The sequence below is a fragment of the Mustela putorius genome, unplaced genomic scaffold (assembly GCF_011764305.1).
Source record: "Mustela putorius furo isolate JIRA1106 unplaced genomic scaffold, ASM1176430v1.1 tig00537227_pilon_pilon_pilon, whole genome shotgun sequence".
In the NCBI taxonomy this organism is placed as follows: Eukaryota; Metazoa; Chordata; class Mammalia; order Carnivora; family Mustelidae; genus Mustela; species Mustela putorius.
This window is the reverse complement of record NW_025422368.1, coordinates 5,750,779-5,764,235: the sequence shown is the minus strand read 5'-3', so window position 1 is coordinate 5,764,235 and position 13,457 is coordinate 5,750,779. Positions and strand designations below refer to the sequence as shown.

Below are 13,457 nucleotides of genomic sequence, written 5' to 3'. Positions count from 1 at the left end.
GTGGTAGAGGCCTCATACATCTGGAAAATCACCTGGCACTTTCTCATAAAATGAAATACCCATTAACCACACAACCCAACAACTGCACTACTGGATGTTTTTCCTAGAAAAACAAAAATATGTGTTCACACAAAAACCTGTACCTGAGCGCTCACAGAAGCTTCATTTGTAATGACCCAAATCTGGAACAATCCAAACCTCCTTCACCTGGTGAATGGATAAACTAACTGTGGTACGTCCATACAACAGAATACTACTCTGCAGTAAAACAGGATAAGCCATAGATAAAGGCAACAAGCTGGATGGATCTCAAAGGCATTATTTTAGGAAGAATGCCCAAACCCAACAGAACCCCGGGAGCCTCATACTTAAGGAACATATGGAAATCTAGTCCACGGTGCTCCAATACAACAAATCCTGTCTGCATTCAGGCCCTACTGAATCTTGCCTGGGTTATTGTTTCTGCCTCCTCATTGGCCTCACCCCCTAGCTGTGGGTGTCCACACACTGTTTCTGGATGGATCTTCCTGATAGCAAGCACTGAACTTTTCATTGGCACCTCTTTGCTGTCAGGTAAAAGTCCACACTTCATTGTATAATCAAAAATCCTCTCATAGTTCAGCGCTCCAACCATAATAAATCATCCGTATGCTAGAATGTTCCATTTGGTCCCTCACTGCTAGGCTTTGGCATGGACATTTTTCTGCCCAGAACTCTCATCCCCAGTCTCTGGGCATGACTCAGTCACACCGACCCTGCAGGTCTGGGTCCTGATATCAGCTCTTCTATGGAAACTGGGTTAGACCCCCATCCACTGCCTCCATAGCACATGGGTGCCCAACATTACAGCACCCCCCACACCCTCCTGTGATCACCTAGTGACTGGCATCAGCCTCTAGAACTGTGAGTCCTGAGGGAAGGGGCATGTCACAGTCCCCTCTGGGTCCCTGGTGCCTAGCTCAGAGCTGCACACCCACGAGGAGCCCAACCAACCTTTGTTATATAAACAACAGCGCAAGTAGGTGAGGAAATGAAGGAAGGAGAGGGGAGGTCCAAGTACATTCTCTGTCCTTTTCGTGATTCTGAGGGCATGGGGAGACCAGCAGCTGATTTGGGGCATCGGTGACAAAGGAGGGAGGGCACCCTGCATTTCCTCTTCTCTCCACTGGGCGGCAGTTCAGGCCTGCGAACCTCTCTGATGGCACAGCCATCGAGGCGCCACTTGGTGGCAATATATTTCCCAGCCGTTTTGCAGGAAACGATTTTTTTTTTTTTTTCCAGGATAAAGACTCTCAAACAAAGAAAATATGTGGCAAACTTAAATTAGGGATTTTAAACTCACTCCTTGGAGTGCTCCTGACTGAGAGAAGGCGCCTAGGACTACCCTGTTGGGTTCCCCATGAGTCAATGACAGAAATCCGCTTTCCTGATGGCTTCTGCCACCGTGGACCCCAGTGGCTCTCTGCCCAGACTCTTCCCTGCCCACCCATTCTCCTGCAGGAACCTTTCTCTGTAGTTATCAGAGATCTACCTCCAGTTGTCCTCTCCCTCCATGTCCATGTCACTTTGGGATACTTCAGTGTCCCATGATGTCCCTCCACCACATGGCTCCCTGATTCCTCACTCTTCCTGTCCCCTCCAGTGACTTTTCCCTCTGCCTCATTTCAGCCAGCTGCCCCAGATATAAAAGTCACCTCTTCTGCTCTCAGACCACAACCACACATGGTTCCAGCTCTTACTACCACTCTCTGCTTCCCCCCCTGCCCTGTGGTTGCACGGAAACACCAGCCCTGCCCCTTCACCCCTCCACTGTATCCTGCTCCTTGCGGAGCCCTCCTGGGGGCCCCTCCCTCTTGTTTGTGCTGCAGAAAGCACCCTCTGGAGCCGCACTGCCTTGTTCAGCTCACAGCTCCTCCGCAGATAGGCTTGGAGCTCCGACAGCATCCTGAGCTCTCAGAGCCTCGCGCTCTCATATTAAAGTGGGGATAAAAGATTGTGGTGAGGGAAACTGAGTTACTATGGATAAGCACTCAGAACCGTTCCTGGCACACTTGACACACATGACATTTGCTCTGATTTCTTACTATTCTTGCTCAAGACGGAGCCTGTGGTGGATGACCTCACAGCCACCTCAGCCCCCTCAGCAGCAAAACCCATCCTTGCACTAATCCCTCAGCTTTCAATCTCCTGTTCACAGACTATACTGCTCACTGTACCTCTCTTGCCCGCTCACCTACTGACCCCTGGGTTACTTCCTCTCATTTCTCGAAGGCTTTTGGCTCCTGCCTCTTGGTCATTCCCTCTGATGCTAATCCTGTCCTAGTTCTCAGAGATGTCAACATCCACACAGATAGTTCCAGGATCTCTTCTCCAATGACCTTGCCCTTCAAGCTGTCTGAACTACTCACTCTCATGGTCATTCCCTGGTTCTTGTCATTACCAGACAACTGCAGCCCCTCTGTGTTAGTGTCCCAGGGCCTCTGTAACCAACTCCCACTGACCGGGCAGCTGGATCAACAGAAGGTGACTGCCTCACAGTTCTGGAGGCTGGAAGTCCAGGGTTGGCTCCTTCTTGAGGACCGTGAGGGAGCGTCCGTTTGCTTCCGACCTCTCCCCTGACTTCTGATGGTTTGCTGACAATCACAGATTGGCATTCCTTGCCCTGTAAATGCAACACCATGATCTCTGCCTGTGTCATGTAGCCTCTCCCCACATGCCTGTCTGTCCTTATGTCTAATTTTCCGCTTTTTATAAGTCATACGGGAAGTAGGGCCCTCCCACACGATTTGGTCTTAGCTGGATTACCTCTGTAGAGTCTCAGTTTTCAAGTAAGGTCACATTCTGAGGTATTGGGGGTTAGGAATTCAACATCTTTTTTTTTTTCCTTAGGGGGGCACAACTTAACCCAGTACACCTCCCATCATCTCAATCTCATGCACCCCACCTGATCACCACTTCACCTCTTCCCAACTCATTCCTTCTAGTATCTTATCCACAAAAGTCCTCTGGTCCTGCCACACTTGTCATCTACTGATCGTACCTCTGTCATGCCTGTCTTTTATCATTCTCTCTTCCCTCTTTAATCAGTGTAAAGCCCACGGCCAACTGATAGAATCATTCTCTTGCCTGTACCTTCAGTCCCCTGGCCTCCCTCTCTCTCTCCCCGATGCTGTAGTCATTTGGTGAATCGGCAACCCTGACTAGACCTGTCTATTCTGCACCTACCACGGCAGGAGAAAATCCCCAACACATTTGTGTTAATAAGTCTCACTTTAAGGGATGCCTGGGTGCCACTTTTGGTTGAGCATCCGACTCTTGGTGGATCCGAGAGTCACGTCCACTCAGATCGTGATCTCGGGGTCATGGGATCGGGCCCATGTTGGGCTCTGTGCTCAGCATGGAGTCAGCTTGGGACTTTCTCTCCCTCTGCCCCTTCACCCCCATTCTCTCTCTCTCTCTAAAATAAAGAAATAAAATCTTTTTTTAAAATAAAGTAAGTCTCACTTTAAATTCCTACGCATCTCATGTGAACCCTTCATGCTGCTTCGTACCCCCACTCCATTCCCTAGTGTGTTCACCCTTGACCTTCTAAATGACTACTCATACTATCTCCTCTCTTCTCAAATCCCCAACACTTCCCTTTCCCATCCTTCCCTCTTAGCTGATGACCTTGATTATTTCCTTGAGAAAACGAAAGCAATCACAAGTGTCCTTCTCTAAGCAGACACTTGTATACTCAGCTGCCTCCGTGCCTTCCTCCCTCCTGTACCTGTAGACACTATTTGGAGCCACACATGCCCTAGGGCCCAACAATTCCCTTTTCTCTCTCCTGGAATCATCAAATTTTCTCTATTTTTTTCTTTCCCGTAAGTACAAGAAAATACCTTAATTTCTTCCACCTTTAAGAAATCCTGGGAGTGGGCGCCTGGGTGGCTCAGTGGTTTAAGCCGCTGCCTTCGGCTCAGGTCACGATCTCAGGGTCCTGGGATCAAGTCCCATATCGGGCTCTCTGCTCAGCAGGGCGCCTGCTTCCCTCTCTCTCTCTCTGCCTGCCTCTCTCTCCATCTACTTGTCATCTCTCTCTGTCAAATAAATAAATAAAATCTTTAAAAAAAAAAAAAGGTTTAAAAAAAAAAAAAAAGAAATCCTGGGAGTTCAGTAGATTAAGTATCTGACTTTGGCTCAGGTCAGGATCTCGGGTTATGAGAACGAGTCCTGCGTTCAACTCTACACTCAGCGGGGAGTCTGCTTCTCCCTTGGCCTCTGCCCCTCTTCCTGCTTGTGTGCTTTCTCTCAAAAGAATAAATAAAATCTTGAGAAAAAAAAAAGAAAGAAAGAAAGAAAGAAATTCTCTCTTATGGCCTGGGAATCCTGAGGAACAAATCCCCAGTAGCAATAAGCATACCCAGTTTCCAGATCTTGGTTTCTAAATATCACTCTCCACCAGAAGATCCAGGGCTCTTTGGAGAAATAACAGATTCCAGGTTTGGGTTGGGGAAGTCCAAGATCAATCTTGAGCAAGTTATGCCAGGAAGTATATCCTCAAAGAATGATGGGGGTTTGTCAAAGAGATGGAGGCCATATTGAAGGGGCTCCTACTGACCAAATCATGGACAACTTGACACCAAAGTAAATAATGATGGTAATGGATTACAAACCATTGAATAACATAGGAAGTCACGAGTTCATACTGACATAAACAAATGCATAAATAGAAAGTTTGATGAAAATGAAACATTTACAGTGTCAAAGTACTTTCCGATTATGTTATTAATTAAACAGGGAAAAATAGTAAAAGTATAATGGAGAAATCTGGCATACACCAACTTAAGTAAGGAAAATGAACATCCTTAATAATGAGATAAATGGAAATTATGGCCTGCAAAGTTAAAAAATGTCAAGTTCTCAGGATATCTGGGTGGCTCAGTCCATTAAGCCTCTGCCTTTGGCTCAGGTCATGATCCCAGGGTACTGGGATTGAGCCTCACATTGCGCTCTCTGCTCAGCAGGAGTTTGCTTCTCCCTCTGCCCCTCTCCTTGTTCATGCTCTCTCTCTCTCTCAAATAAACACATAAATAAAAAAATTTTTAAATGTCAAGGTCTCAAAAGTCAAGGACAGTTTGGGGGCACCTGGGTGGCTCAGTCAGTTAAGAGTCTGACTCTTGGGCGCCTGGGTGGCTCAGTGGGTTAAGACGCTGCCTTCTGCTCAGGTCATGATCCCAGAGTCCTGGGATCGAGCCCTGCATCGGGCTCTCTGCTCAGCGGGGAGCCTGCTTCCCTTCTTCTCTTTGCCTGCCTCTCTGCCTGCTTGTGATCTCTGTCAAATAAATAAACAAAATCTTTAAAAAAGAAAAAAAGAAATAGTTTGAAAAATAAGACTAAAAAAATAGTAAATATTGCATTTCTTGACCCCACTCTCCTCTCCCCCTCTCTCTCCACTACTTCTTAGAGGAGTCGTCTATACTCCCTCCGATCCATCCTGGCACGTTTCCTTCTTGAACCACTCCAGACAGCTCTCATTTCCACCAGAGCTCTCGCTAAGGTCACCAGTGACTTCTGTATTACTAAATTGGAGGAACAATTTTCAATCCTCATCTTGACAGATGCATCAGCAAAACTTACCGATTCATCTTTCTTGAAACGTTTTCTTTTTTTATATCCCAGGACCCTATTATATTCTTATGGTACTGTTTTTTCAGTCTCCTCTGTGATCTCTCCTCATTTCCTCTGACCTCTGAAGCAATGAAGGATCCCAGGATTTAGGACTCAGACCTTTCTTCCTCTTACTCCTTTGTTGATCTCATCCAGCCCCTGGCTTTAAATAACATCCATATGTTGATGACTTACTAATTTATATCTCTAGCCCCGGCTTCTTTTCTAAACTCTGGACTTCTATAACCAAATGCTTACTCCACATTTTCCATTGGATGGTGTCCAAAAGACATCTCAAATTTAACATGGCCAACACTTAACTCCTGATCTTCTCTCCCCCAAGTCTGCTCTATTTACTCTCCCCCTTAATGGTTAATGGCAACTTCTTCCTACCAATTCCTACCAACTTCTTCCTAACCCTTGGAGTTACCCTTGGCTCTTCTCCTTTCTTCACATCAATTACATTAGTGAATTTTAGTGTCTACAGTGTCCCCACTGTGGTGGAATAGGTCGCCACCCTCTGTCATCAGAGTTACCCAAGGGGCCCCCTTCCTGATCTGCTGCCATACTTGCCCTCTCTAGTTCATTCTTTATCCCTCTCTAACGGCTTCTTATTTCACTCTGAGTATAAGTAAAAGTCGCTAACATTAGGCCACAAGACTCTACATGGTAACTTACTCTGACCACATTACTTGAGAATACAAAGTTTAAAATACTGAATGATGTAGAAGGATAGTCTCACATACATTGTTAGGGAAATGCAATTTGTTAATATCTGCAGAAAATTTAAGTTAAGCATATGCTGTGACCTAGCAATTCCTTTTTTTTAAAAAAGATTTTGTTTATTTATTTGAGAGAGAGAGAGCACGAGCAGGGGAGGGGCAGAGGGAGAAACAGACACCCCGCCAAGCAGGGAGCCTGATGCAGGGCTGATCCTGGGACTCTAGGATCATGACCAGAGCCAAAGGCAGACGCTTAACCGACTGAGCCACCCAGCCCCCCCCGCCCGACCTCGCAATTTCATTGGTTAAAAAAAATCTTGTGAAAATACACGAGTGGCCAAAGACACACATGCAGTATTCACTGCAGCCCTGCTTGCCATGGCAGCACAAATGAACATGGCACAGCCATACAATAGAAGACCATGTACGGTTATGGAGATTCATGGACTTTGGAAAAATCCCCAAGATATATTATTAAGTGCTAAAAGAAGCAGATCAGTAACTATAGGATAATTTCATTGTTTAATAAAAGGTCAACATAAACATGTTCCGTGTGTGTGTATGTACACTCGTGCATTTAAACATGATTTGAGGGGCGCCTGGGTGGCTTAGTCGTTAAGTGTCTGCCTTTGGCTCAGGTCATGATCCCAGGGTCCTGGGATTGAGCCCCGCATCGGGTTCCCTGCTCAACGGAGAAGCTCCTTCTCCCTCTACCACTCTCCCTGCTTATATTCCTTCTCTCGCTATGTCTCTGTCAAATAAATAAATAAAATCTTCTAAAAAATGAATTAATTAATTTTTTAAAAACCATGATTTGAAAAGATTACCCATCAACTTGGATTATATCTGGGGAGTGAGGTTGGGCGTTGCAGTATGAAAGAGATGCTTCTTCCTTCTAAAACATTCTATTCAATTTCAATTACTTTTTAAAAAAGAAACAAATGCACTTTTTAAAAAAGTTTTTAAAGAAACATGCACTTTTATAATGTGTATGTCTTTAATAATTACCAAAAAGATCTTTAAAAGTTCATCCTCATCCCAAGATCATAGAAATGCTCACTTATATTTACTTGACATTCACAAGTTTTTTTTTTTTTAAATTCCATGTTTGAATTAACTCACACAGGATTAAAGAAGGAGTGTGTATATCTAGAGTTTGCTGCTGAGCATGACTGTTTCTTTTTTAAAATCTTTTTTGATAAAAAAAAAACAAACCATACTCTTTGTAGAAAATTTAGCAATAAAAGCTCTTGGCAACCCAGAGAAAACCTGTTAACACTTTAGGACATTTCCTGTAAAAGGCAGGGTGCCCAGTGATGTGAAACCTGAAACCTTTTCAGTCTTTTGCTGATGCCTTGATGCCCTTTGAAGAGGGAGGAGGGGCGCCTGGCAGTTTTGGCTTCCTCTGTTTGGAAAATTCGGCAGAAGGGGTCACACACAACGGTAAGACAAACATCACACCCATTGTTCCTAGAGAAAACGGGGAGGTCACTTGAATCCTACCAGCAGATGTTGCCAACCAAGATAGGCAGTATCATGTCATAGCCAAGACCGAGGAGTCTTTTAGTCAAACCATCCCTCAAAGTACAAGGAGAAACTGGTTTCCCAGGAGTGTCTCTAACTCGCTTGTGTGACCCCCTCCACAGGACTGCTTCAGATGGAGGGCACACACGGTTCCGTGGGCTGGACAGGGAGGGATCATCAGTGGGGCAGGGCTGACTTTGGTTGGCCCACATTGTCACCTTGCGTTTGCAACCCTGTGGAACAGAGCCTGAGAGCAGACGGGCCAGACCCTGGGGACAGAAATATAGATGGGCCATTTGGTCTCAGCTTGCCAGAGGTGGAGTCTGGAGTCAAACCCACCGCACCAAACTCTTTCCCGGAAAGGAGAGAGAGTAAATATCCGGCAGGCAAACAATTCTGGGCTGACAAGGAAATGAGGTAATACATCAGGTTCAAACAGAGAAAGGCGCTTGAAGAACCCAGAAGCAAGAAGTTAGAAGGATGTAGCCTTTGTATAGCCGTTGTGGTAAGAGGCAGATCAGCCTCTTGGCAATATCAGATGCAGGCCCGGGAAAGTGGAAGGGACATTGGGATAGGAGCTGCAGGTAGAGGACAGAAGTGAGAAAATGGGATTGGGACAGTTAGAGAAAAACCAAGACATCCAACCTGACCCTTCTCTAAGTCTTGTTAATGTTTTCCAGGACATCAACCGAGGGAAATGGGAGGGAGAGAGGCCGGCTTAAAGGAGGCTTAGGAGGAACTACAGAGCTACAGACAAAGATGGTCTGGCCCAACCTCCTAATCTTCCTTCTATCGATGAGGAAAACCAAGGCCCAGAGAAAAGATGCTACTTTCCCCCACAAAACCAGACTTAATGGTTAAGACTCTTATGTTCCCTGTCGAGTACTGTTAAGCCCTGTCCATCAGGAGTGATCCACAGGCCAAAAAAGGAGGAGAAAATTAAAGTCCTGCTGGAAAAAAAGGCAAGCTACACACTCAGAAAGAAATCTCCCTCATTAGGCTCCATCACTTCTCAGCCTCAGAAAACCACTGGATGCTTCCGAGCCTTGACGCCTTCGTCTCTGAAATAAGGCTCTGGTGGGTATTGGGAATCAGGAGGCTGGTGGCATGGCTGGTGTTTATTTTAATGGGAGAGTTTCTTCTACCACTCTCTGGAGCATTCTGTGGCTGGAGATGCTACTAGGAATTAGTAGAGAGGGAGGCCCTGACACCCTCCCCATCCCAACCTGCCTTGGGCTGGCCAGGGCACAGAGCAGCAGCCAGTGGTATCACCAACGTATGGATGGGCACAGGCCTACTGGCCGCCAGGCACCCCAACCTCAGCTCTGTAAGCCTGTGCTGCCATCACAGACCATGTGGTCACCAGAGGGTCCCCACCCCCATGATGAACCGTCCAGAATCCCCATAAGGCCAGGGGTACCAAATGCATGCCACCCACAGGGACTTCAGACCCTATGTCCCAGGGAGAGGCTGAGTGCAGGCTTGGTCTGGCGGGCACTCCACAAGTCACCCCACACTCACACCCAGCAACCTGGGCAGGAAGGAGGCCCGGCTAAGCCCAACTTGGCTGGCTGATGTGTGACGGTCTGGTTCACCTTCAGATGTGCCCAGCTCCATGACCAACAGGAAATCCAAGGGCTAGGGAGCCACCCCCACCCCATGGCCTTTTCATGCCATCTGGGGAGTATGAAATTACTCCTAGAAGCCTAGACCCTTCCATAAAGCCTCATTCTTGGCCTCCCCTTCCTAAAGTGAGAACTTCAGAGCCAGGGGAACTCCTGGTTGAAATCTGAGGTAGAGGGGTGCCTGGGTGGCTCAGTCGAGTAAGCGTTTGCCTTTGGCTCAGGTCATGATCCTGGTGTCCTCGGATGGAGCCCCACTGTCTTGGGGCTCTCTGCTCAGTGGGGAGTCTGCTTCTCCCTCTGCCTCTGTCCCTCCCTGGCTCATGCTATCTCTCAAATAAATAAAAGAAAAAAAAAGGAGGTGGCAAGTTTGAGACCCAGCTGTGCTTTGCTTTCTGGCAACAGGAGGCTACTGACACTTAAGTCTGTCTACACAGCAGCCCCCAAAGCTCACTTTGCACATCCCATCCCCCCAGCACGTGCAGGAGTTGGTGTGCACGCCCACGGCCACCCTTCCCACAGACAGCCCAGCCTTCCGCCCTACCCCAGGAAGAACGAATCCCCCTGACCCCAGGAACCAGTCCAAGCCTAAGCAGGCCCCACTTCCCCGATGTTTAGTGACCTTCTAAGGTGACAAGGGCACCTGAGGCAAAGTCTAGGTCCCTGGGGTCCCGCAGCCTGGTGCCCACACAGCCTCCACCCCTCTGTCCGACCTGGAGTCCTCCCAGAGAAAAAGCGGAGTCCAGGGCAGGGAGGGGCCTCCACATTTTATTAGGAAGAGGGCAGAAGCAGAGGCTGGAAGCCGAGCAGCCGAGTTCTTAACGACAGATAAATTAACCGCAGCACAGGGATGGGGGCTGGGGACTGGGCCAGGCGCTTCAATATAAAAAAAACAACAAAAAGACAAATGGACCCCAAAGACATGGGGTAGGGAGGGCAGCACCATCCAGACAGCAGGGAGGACCAGGGCAGACAGAGAGAGAAGGCAACTTGACCCTTTGCCCCTAGACTCCACTGGCCCGGGGCCTCTGGGCTAGTCCCACGGGGCTCCAGGGCAGGGAGCAGCCGGGTTGGGCAGAGATGGCACAGCTGGCGGGCGGGAAGCCCAGCACCACAGGATGGCTCAGCCCGAAAGGGGGAGCGGGGACCAGGACACAGCGACCTTGAACCCCCAGTCCCTCGGAGGAAGAGCCTTACTCCAGGTGAGAGAAGGGACCAAGGGTGGGGTCTCTCCCTGAGCTGAGAGCGGTCATCTCCTCCACAGCAGCGGTGGGCAGTGGGGTGTGTCAGGGACCCCCTTCACCTTCTGATCCATCTGCCTCCTTGGTCCCTGCAGGGAGGGGCCCCACCTGCCCCAAGGGATGGGGCAGGAGGAGAGCTGGTCCAGTCAGTGGTTTCCAACTCCAGAGAGGGGCCGTCGTGCGGCGTGGCCCCTCAGCCCTGACTCCCACAGGAGGAAAGCGAATCGTAGAGGGAGTCGCTGAGAGACTCTGAGGTCTCCAGACCTGGGGGACCCCCACTGGCCACTCTCCCTTCCTCGCCCATGTCCGACGTGCTGGGCGTGCGGCTACCTCCGAATGCCGGGCCCTGGGGAGGAGGGGCTGGGCGGCTGGGCTCCAGGCTCCGCTTCCGGTCAACGGGCAGGGCCTGGGAAAGGAAGGGAAGCTCAGGAGGAGGCGCCTTTCACCTCCCAGCCGGGCCTGAGAGGTGCCGGGCTCCTCCCACCTGATAGGGTGCTGCCCATGGGGCCCACCAAGGCGACTAGAGGCACAACTGAATGTGGTCCTGCCGACGTTCTGCGGGGAGAGAAACCCTTTCTCCAAGAGCAGTGTGAGAAAGGGCAGGTGGTTGGGCTGCCCAGAGGGGCATCCAAGGGAGCTCACCCTTCAGCCTCTTCGAAGACAGGAACTGGGCTCCCCATGTCATCCCCCCGCCCTCTGGGCCTGTCCCTTTCCCCTCTGGTCATGCTCACCATGGGGGTCCTGGGCAGCCCCTCCAATTGTCGGGATGGGCAAAGAAAAGGGTCAGTGGAGCTGTTGGTTGCCCTTGCGTTGGGGAAAGTCCAGTTCTTAGCCAGCTGGACGGGAGGGGGAGGACCTGGGTCTTCACAGGGATCTGCAAGGGGACAAGGGGAAGGTGGATGTTGGCAGGCAGAGCTCCAGGGATGACACACGCTTCCGCGCAGACACTTACCGTCAGGACAGGGCTGATGGCCCCGGTGGCCCGGAGTGGCGGTGAGCAGCGCGGGGAAGGCCGGCATGCTAGGGTGCCGCCCACTCACCAGCAGCTCCTCTATGCCTGGCACCTCACGCTCCAGCGTGTGAGCACGGCGGGGGACTTTGGTAAGGGATGGGGGCCGAGCCGGGGGCACTCCGGGTGGGGGGTCCAGCCGTGGTGGCTTTGTCTTGGGAAGATTCTTGCTGGGGGTCCCATTGCTGCCATGGTCTGGGGGTGGAAAGGTCCCAATGCCACTGTCCAGGGTTCGAGTCAAGGAGCCACAGGCTGGGGAGGGGAGGGGAAGTTGGGGATGTGAGGCCATGGTCTCAGCCCCTCCGCCGCCTTCTTCTGGCTTCCTGCCTCAGTCCAGGCTCCCCACCTGGTCATAGCCCCTCCCTGCCCAACCAGCTGTCAGCCCTGCAAGTCCTCCCCCTCCACTACCCTAGACTTGCAGGGATACCTTTGGGTGGCTGGCCAGGGACCCGAGGGCAGGGAGGGATTTAATTCTGTGCAGCCCCAATGCCCACCTGGTGCTTGGCCCCAAGATGGTACTCAGGGCCTGGCACCTGCTGCAGTGACAGGAAAGGAACAAAGTGGGCAGGGGGTGAGGGACGGCTCCCATCCTTGGCCCCTGACCCTGCTGACCTGTGAAGTGTGAGGTGGGCACTGGCTCAGCCAGGTTGTCCTCTGAGGGCATCTCTTCCCGCCTTCCTGATTCGCTGTTCGGCTGTGTGGGGGTACGGGAGACCTCAGGACCCCTTCCTTCCGCCCCCTCCCAAGCCCCTACCCAAGCTCCGTCATTAGGACCCCTAGAGCCCACCAGCCCCCAGAGACCAAGAGCATACCCACCAGGTTCCACACCCCAGGGAAGTGGACCCTCCAAGGGTGGGACATTGAGTCAGGCCACAGAGCCAGGCCCAATACCTAGCGGTCAAGAGCCTACCTTTCCAGGAGGTTTTCCACAGCCCTGAAGAGGCCCCACCAGGCCATTTCGAGGCCCACAGGCTGGCCAGGGGTTCTTGGGGTCAGAGGACACTGGCTGGAAATCGCCATACTCGGGTTTGGGCTCCCGCCAGTTCTTGGGCGGCAGCTCCTTGCCATCCACCCTACGGGCAGCAGTGTAGACGAAGGTGAAGGGAGGCCTGGGTGCATCCACTCCAACCTCACTCCCGCTGGTGGGGGTGGGTCTTGTGAAATCCCCACTGCTCTCTGCCCCTGGGATAGGGGATGTAGCCCTGGTGGCTGCTGCCAGCAACCCCTCCTGATGCTGGGGACAGGCAGAGACTCTAGGGAAAACCTCAGAGAAACAGCAGGGGCAGGAGAGATGGGACAAGTTTCCCAAAGCCATACAAGGTTAGACCCAGAGATCTCGTGATACCATTTGCTAGTAGATGGCAGCCTGGTCACCTCCTGTCCATACATGACACACCCCACCTGGTACCCAACCCCCACAGACATTCTGCCTCATCTGGCCCGGATGAAGCAACCCCGAGACCAGACAGATGGCCCCTTCTCTGCAACCCTGCTCCGGCCACCGAATCTGAGTGGGCAAGATGGGAAGGGGAGCCCCCTTGTGCTATAGGGCAGAAAATCCCAGAGTGAGCTATCAGCCCCCCGTTGGGAACCAGCAGTCCCCTAACTTCTTGTGCAGGCAGCACTTCCGGTGCCTCGGCTGACGCCAGAGACGATTTAGGAAACCGTGGATGGTCAGCTCCCCTTA

At 50.9% G+C, this 13,457-nt stretch overlaps 1 protein-coding gene across 9 annotated transcripts in view; it reads right to left on the bottom strand.

The window, feature by feature from the left end:
- Nucleotides 1–10,268: 10,268 nt before the first annotated feature.
- NCKAP5L (NCK associated protein 5 like) overlaps nucleotides 10,269–13,457 on the bottom strand; it is a 30,822-nt gene continuing 27,633 nt past the window's right edge. For 7 of the 9 annotated variants that reach the window (XM_045072965.1, XM_045072963.1, XM_004778852.3 and 4 more), the window contains 5 exons: nucleotides 12,681–12,843; nucleotides 12,383–12,464; nucleotides 11,802–12,022; nucleotides 11,493–11,635; nucleotides 10,269–11,167 (listed from right to left, as the gene is read on the bottom strand). In XM_045072965.1, coding sequence (XP_044928900.1) covers nucleotides 10,807–11,167; nucleotides 11,493–11,635; nucleotides 11,802–12,022; nucleotides 12,383–12,464; nucleotides 12,681–12,843 — 970 coding nt within the window. In that variant the 3' untranslated portion in view covers nucleotides 10,269–10,806. Of the gene's footprint in view, nucleotides 11,168–11,492; nucleotides 11,636–11,713; nucleotides 12,023–12,382; nucleotides 12,465–12,680; nucleotides 12,844–13,457 lie in introns of all 9 variants that reach the window. The other 2 variants (XM_045072964.1, XM_004778854.3) reach the window with 2 other exon arrangements.